At 49.3% G+C, this 7,091-nt stretch overlaps 1 protein-coding gene across 1 annotated transcript; it reads left to right on the top strand.

Annotated features, from left to right (window-relative positions):
* The first annotated feature begins 233 nt into the window (after positions 1 to 233).
* LURAP1 (leucine rich adaptor protein 1) lies at positions 234 to 6,787 on the top strand. The gene is made up of 2 exons (XM_008151193.3): positions 234 to 489; positions 6,215 to 6,787. The coding sequence occupies exons 1-2, from the start codon at positions 292 to 294 to the stop codon at positions 6,734 to 6,736; spliced, it is 720 nt and encodes a 239-aa protein (XP_008149415.2). The 5' UTR covers positions 234 to 291; the 3' UTR covers positions 6,737 to 6,787.
* The last annotated feature ends 304 nt before the right edge of the window (positions 6,788 to 7,091 follow it).

The raw sequence follows: 7,091 nt of genomic DNA, 5'->3' as shown, positions 1-7,091 counted from the left end.
CCAGAGGTTGTGTCCGCAGCACTCGAACACACACACACACACACACACACACACACACACACACACACACACACACACACACACACACACACACACACACACACACACACACACACACACACACACACGGCTCTGCGCGGCTTTTCTGAGCATTACGGCGCGCTCCTCCCGCCCCCGCGCGGCGCGGGCAGGGACCCACCGGTTCCGCTCCGCACTAGCAGCGGAGACGTGACGCTAGGGAGCGGGACCCCGCCGTCCCGACGCTCTGCTCGGTTCAGGCTATAGGCCCGTATGGAGGGGACTGCAGAGTCCCAGACGCCTGATCTGCGAGACGTGGAGAGCAAGGTGGGCAGGAAGACCCCTGAAGGGCTGCTCCGCGGGCTTCGAGGGGAACGGGAGCCGGGACCCTCTGGCACCCTGCTGCTCCCCGGGGCGCCGAGCTCGGGCCACGGCCTGGGGGACAAGATCAAGGCGCTGAAGATGGAGCTGGTGAGTGTGGGCTCCACAGGCTGGGCGGAGGTGGGGGCTTGAGGTAGGACCCGAGCCCCGAGTCCCTGAGTCCCCGGCGGCGTAGGGCCTGCAGGAACGACTCAGAGTTGGACTGGAGACCAGGGAGTTTAAACTCTCCGCCTAACTCAACAGGATGTCTCTCAGGTCAATCCTTACACCCTGGGGTCCATCAATTGCTTCCCCAAGGGTGAGTAGAGTGTAGATGGGTCCTGAAGACTTGGGGTGAGAGGCACAGTCTCCTGCAAGTTTTTCCTGCCAAATAATTGGGAGGGGAGAGGCGAAGACTGGGAAGCACTGAGAACCTGGCACAGCAGAAATCTCCCCACCTCCTCACCCACAGGACCATCTATCCCCCAGCCGCCATTATAGGGCAACCAGTTTTTTTCTCCACCTGCAAACTGGGTCCGGGGTTTGTTCTTCTGAGGCCCCAGTGTTCACGGCAGGAGTCAGCACAGTAGAGATTTGGGTGAAAACTGCCTGGACTAGGGCCACTAAAAACATCCTTTCTTTCACTAACATTCTCCCAATCTCCCTTAAAATATTTGAAATTTCCTAGAACCTTAGCAGACATGAGTAGCAGCACTGTCGGTGTTGGTTTCATCACCTCTGACTCAGTCTCCTCCTCACCAACCCCGGGTGCACCAGATATTTGGATCTCATCTGTACCTCCTTGGGGAGAACAGGAAACAGGCACCCTCCCCCTTCCCGGTTGCTGCTGGGTCTAGATTCAGAGCCAAAAGAGCAGTTGGGACCCACCAGGTTCCCCCCGGCCGTGATTCCGGTGAAGGTGGTGATTTACACCTGCCATCCCTTTACAGCCAGTTCTAGGGAACTGAGGAATTGCCAGCTGCTCTCTGGCCCAGAACCAGGAGGCCACAGTGAGGATGTGAGTTAATGTCTTCCTGGAGCCCCACTGTGTGCCCAGCTCTGTGCCAGGCTGAGCTGTGAGGGAGAGGGGGAGGAGGTCATGGGGACTTCCAGACAGCCTGAGAGGCTGGGAGGAGAGCCTTTTGGGCAGAGCAATCAGGGGAGGCTCCCTGGGGGGAGGATTTGAATGCCATGTGTGCACTTGGCCTTGAAGGCTGGAGGAGAGCCAAATTCTCCAAAGTAGTGTCCACCTCAGGGAGGGGCCTGGCTTTGCCTCATTGTACAAACTTTAGCTCCAGGCCTAGAAAGAGCCTTCCTAGAGGGCCCTGCTTTGGGAACTAACTTTTACCAAGTGCATGTGCCAGACTTCAGGCTGAGCACTTTACAAGTTCGTCTCTTAATCCTCATGGCAACCCTATTAGGTAAGTGATATTTTATAGATGAAGAAACTGAGGCACAAAGAGGTTAAGTAATTGCCCAAGGTCCTACGAAGTTAAAAAGCAGAGCCCAGCTTTGAACCTAGATGACCTGCCTACACTTTACATCTACCATTGCGACCTGCTTTGTGCCAGACACCTTAAACATATTTTATGTCATTCAGATGAGGAAAGCAGTCGTCATTTTCCCCATCTCACAGATGAAGCATGCTTGTAGGTGCTGAGGGACTTGCCTGAGGTCACATAGGGAGGAGCCATGTCTAGTCTCTCTGGCTCTAACTCTTTCCTGCCTTTGGTGGATATTCCTTGTTTGTAAACTTTAAGGGGTACGTTTAACTTCTGATTAGGTCTCGACTCTTGATCCAGCCTGGCCTGGGGCCCTAGGCTGCCCATGAAGGGCAGGAGGGAGGGAGCTTTCTGGGGGCCCTAACAGGGAGAGGCTCCCTATGTGCCCCACGGATCCCTACTCCATTCCCTTCTCCCTCGTCAGGCCAGGAAGTCATGAATCTCTTTTATACTCTGCCCTGCCCACTGGGTTATAGCCAGGGAGGACAAGGAGCAGGGCAGGGGGGTTCCACCCTGGAGCCACTTGTGACAGAACTGGTCCGAGCCCTCTAAGTACTGTCCTTCAACAGTCTTTCTCCCAGCTCCCCTGCAGGGAGGGGCCAGTCTTGCCCTTGAGGCCAAGGTCATCCCTGCCTCTAGGCCTTTTCCCTTCTGCCCAGCCAGACTCTGGAGTATGCGGAAAGGAAAAACAGTGGCAACCTCCTCTTAATACTACCACCCAAATAACTGTTGTTATGACAACAACCCCACAGGACAGTTTGAAACAAAGCTTTAGCCCACTGGTGTGGTTCAGTAGGTAGAGGACCCACCTTATGAACCAGGGGGTCATAGTTCAATTCCTGGTCAGAGCACATGCCCGGGATTGTGGGCTCTACCCCCAGTTTGGGGCGTGCAGAAGGCAGCCGATCAATGATTCTCTCTCATCATTGATGTTTCTATCTCCCTCTCCCTTCCTCTCTGAAATCGATTAAAAAAATGTATTTTTTAAAAAGCTTTAGGCAAGAAGTGGGGAGGCATAGGTTCAAGTCCTAGCTCTGCTGAATCATCTTGAGATCCTGAGCAGGGCCTCTCTCTGGGCCTTAGTTTTTCTGCCTCTTCCCAAAGTGGGTGAAGGCAAGTGATTGTGAGACCAGATGATCTCTAAGAGCCTTCCTAGTAATAATAGTCTGAGAATCTCAATCCATGACCAGGAATTTGGGACTGGGATTTTATCCTAGGGCCTGATTTGACCTGAATGATAAGGGAGCCATACTGTAGCCTCAGGACTGGGCTGAGAGTCTGATGTGTATACATTAAGGGGAGGAATAGGGAACCTGAATCCCTGTGGGAAGAGAATTGGGTTGGAGTGGCCTCTGAGGCTGCATCTCTCTCCTGAGCTGTTTATCCCCCTTCTGTTTCCAAAGAGATGGTGTGAAATGAGTACTTATTTTGGGGGCAAAAAAGCCTTGCTTTCTTCTGTTCCATGGAGTGATGCTGTCACAGTCAGGGAATCCCTCTATCACAGGACTATAGCATCTGGTCCTAAGATTTGTTTCCCACCAACATGGTAAAACCCAACCTCCTGAACCCTGGGGCCAGCAGAGGGCGGCTGAGAATAGTAAAGGCAAGGACATCGCAGAACTGGATCTGACCTCCCCAATACTGGGCTAAGCACCATAATGAGCTGGGCGGGACCTGCTTTCAGGGAGCTCACACTGTGGCTTCGGGAAGGAGAGAGACAGGGTAGTAACTCTAGTGCAGGGTAAGTGCTATTGGAACCCAGGGATGGCTTTCCGGAAGAGTCTTCATTATAGAGTGACATGGTCAAATCTGTGCTCTGGCAAGACTACTTTGGGGTTGTTTTAATACATGTTTTTATTGACTTCAGAGAGGAAGGGAGAGGAAGAGAGATAGATACATCAATGATGAGAGAGAATCATTGATCAGCTGCCTCTTGCATGCCCCAGACTGGGGATCGAGCCTACAACCTGGGCATATGCCCTTGACTGGAATCGAACCTGGGACCCTTCAGTCCGTAGGCTGGCGCTCTACCCACTGAGCCAAACCGGTTAGGGCTGGCAAGGATACTTGAATTGGAGGAGACACTGCTTTGTCTGGCTAAGTTCTACTTAATTTTCAAGGCTCTAAATGGAAATAGATACAATATATCTATTGCCTCTAAGATGGAATAGATACAATATATGATATGTTTAAAAGCCTTGAGAAATTCAGACAATTGGGAATTTGGTGATGACTTTTGATAACTATATAGCAAACTAAGCAAAACAGTAGTAGTAGTAATAATAATAATATATTATAACATGAATAATACTAATATAACATATTATAACATTGATAATAACATATTCACTTGTCCTGTTGGGGAATTGAACCATGACCTCCTGGTTCATGGGTAGACACTCAAACACTGGGTAACATATTATTATTCTAAGGAAAACATAAAGTTGTAAGAAATGAAAGGTAACTATAATAAACCACATGGCTTAGCTGTGATTGAATTTTAATAAGATAAACGCTGAATAATTAATTTTATTGTATATAATGGGAATATGGGGAGATGGGAAGGGTGCCTGTATGGCAGAGGAATGGGGAGTAAATTGAAAGAGTTAAATCCTTAACCTTCTATCATGTGGGAAGTCAGTAGAAAATAGCTAAGACTTAAAAATTAGTAAGTAGCATGTTATTTGGAAATTAGAAGGTAACTACCAAAATAAACAGCTAAAAAAATTAATAGTTGTCTCTGGAGTGTGGGATTTAGGACAATGATGGGGAACTGGTACTTTTCATAATAAATCTTGCAGAACTTTTTGCCTCTTTAACCTTTTTTTTTTTTTTTTTTTGCCTCTTTAATCTTTATCTATTACTTTGACTAAAAATAACACCAAATAAAAGGAACTTTTAAGTCGGGTGGCAGAACCGGGGGTTCCTAGGGAGGTATGCTAGAAGTGAAGCTAGAGAGATGGGCAAGAGCCATATTATGAAAGCCTTTGAATGCCAGCTGCTAAACTGTTTACATTTTATTCTCTAAGAGCAGTGCAAAGCCCATAAAGGCTCTTGAGCAAGGGAGGGACAGGTTCAAACTTGTGTTTGGGAAAGATAATTCAGTGCCTCTGAGTTGAAAGGGACCCTAGAGATTGCCAAGTCAGTCAGACTTACTCCCAGAACAAGCAGGGAGACGAGTGTGTGTTGGAGGAAAGCCCTGAATCCCTAGTCAGAGGGATTCTGACCCTACGAAGCTCTAGCCAACGCTTCTCTCTCTTAACAATTGCTACCGGCACCCTGAAGTGGCTGGGGGACAGGTTAGCTCCCTCTTTATCCCTCAGCTCCTGTCTTCTTTTGGCCCAGTCTACTTCCCAATTAACAGCTGGCCTCCTATCAGACGATTCGTTGGCTGTTTTTTGTTTTGTTTTGTTTTTTAATATATTTTATTGATTTTTTACAGAGAGGAAGAGAGAGGGATAGAGAGTTAGAAACATCGATGAGAGAGAAACATCGATCAGCTGCCTCCTGCACACCCCCTACTGGGGATGTGCCCGAAACCAAGGTACATGCCCTTGACCGGAATCGAACCTGGGACCCTTGAATCCGCAGGCCGACCCTCTATCCACTGAGCCAAACCGGTTTTGGCTCATTGGCTGTTTTTAAGTCTTACTGGTGACTCTGGACCGGTTGTTTTAATAATAATACCTATCTATGAAGTTCAAAGCTCAGTAGGATCAGATTTTAATATTTAACATTTACTGAGACCTTACTCTGTGGCAGGCCTTATTCTGAGTACTTAATAGACAGCATCTCAAAATTCTCACAGCCACCCTGTGAGGTGAGTCATTTAATGCTATTTTACAAACAAGGAAACTGAGCTCAAAGAAGATATGAAAGTTGGCTATAGTGGTGTAGATAATCTGTGGTAGAGGTGAGATTTTTAAACAGTAATCTGTCTGCTTCTAAGCCCACACTTCAAACCCTTCTGTTTCCATGCTTTAAAAAAAAAAAAACACTTTTTTTTTTTTTTTTACTGATTTTTAGAGAGATAGGAAGGGAGAGGAAGAGAGAAACATCGATGTGAGAGCGAAACATCGATTGATCAGCTGCCTCCCGCAAGCCTCCCACTGGGGATCAAGCCCTCCACCCCAGGCATGTGCCCTGATCAGAATCAAACCTGGCAACCTTTTGGTGCACGGGACAGCGTCCAACCAACTGAGCCGCACCAGCCAGGGCTCCCTGCTTCTTGAGAGTGAAACATAGTTGGTTGGACCACAAGGTAGGGGTCTCTGGAAACATTTGGGAAATGCATGGCCCAGAACCGGGACTGATTCCTTCTCCCACTCCCCCAGGCTTACCTGCGAGCCATTGACGTGAAGATCCTACAGCAGCTGGTGACTTTGAATGAGGGCATTGAGGCGCTCCGCTGGCTGTTGGAAGAACGGGGGGCATTGACCAGCCACTGCAGCAGCCTCACCAGCAGTCAATATAGCCTGACCGGCGGGAGCCCAAGCCGCTCCAGGAGAGGCAGCTGGGACAGCCTGCCAGACATCAGCTCAACTGACCAGCTGGACAGTGTCTCCATTGGCAGCTTCCTGGACACCGTGGCACCCCCTGAGCTGGATGAACCGGGCAACCTTAGGGCTCCCCATCCTGAGATGGACTGGGCAAAGGTTATACCTGGTGGGGAGAGGGCCAGGACTGAGTTGGACCTGACAGCCACCAGGCTAGGGAGCTTGAGGGCTGTGTGGAAGCCCCCAGAGGAGGGGCTCCAAGGTGGACCTCCTGAGCCACCAGAGGATGAAAATGCCAAACTGGGCTTTGAGGTCCACTGGTACTGGGGGCAGTGCCAGGATGATGTGACCTTCCTGTAACAACATTCCCACCCGTTTGTTCTGCGGTGGCTCTTTCTTCACTAGGCCCTGGTCTCCCTTGAAATTTATTCTCTCTCAATTTGGGACTAGGAAGAGGCTGCATTGAAATCAGTTACCATGGAAACCTGTCCTCACCATCCCTCTGGTCCCTGGGGAGGCTATGCCTCTATCCCTCAGTTATTGGGTCCCTAGAGCTATTTCCATAGATATATATTTTTCCCATACATATATTAACTCTAGAGCAGGGGCGGGAAATGTTCAGCCTATAGACCGCATAAGGCCTGCGAAATCATTTGGTCTGGCCCTGCCAAGGCATTAGGGATGAGTTAACTAAACGTTTGGCCAAATATAGCAG

The sequence above is a fragment of the Eptesicus fuscus genome, chromosome 9, assembly GCF_027574615.1.
Source record: "Eptesicus fuscus isolate TK198812 chromosome 9, DD_ASM_mEF_20220401, whole genome shotgun sequence".
In the NCBI taxonomy this organism is placed as follows: domain Eukaryota; kingdom Metazoa; phylum Chordata; class Mammalia; order Chiroptera; family Vespertilionidae; genus Eptesicus; species Eptesicus fuscus.
The sequence above is the reverse complement of the archived record's forward strand: the minus strand, read 5'-3'. Positions and strand labels throughout refer to the sequence as shown.

Excerpts from the sequence above, each read along its gene's own strand:
- LURAP1 (XM_008151193.3), top strand. The coding sequence starts at position 292 with ATGGAGGGGACTGCAGAGTCCCAGACGCCTGATCTGCGAGACGTGGAG. Across the intron at positions 490-6,214 it reads AGGCGCTGAAGATGGAGCTG|GCTTACCTGCGAGCCATTGA; the intron begins GTGAGTGTGGGC and ends CCACTCCCCCAG.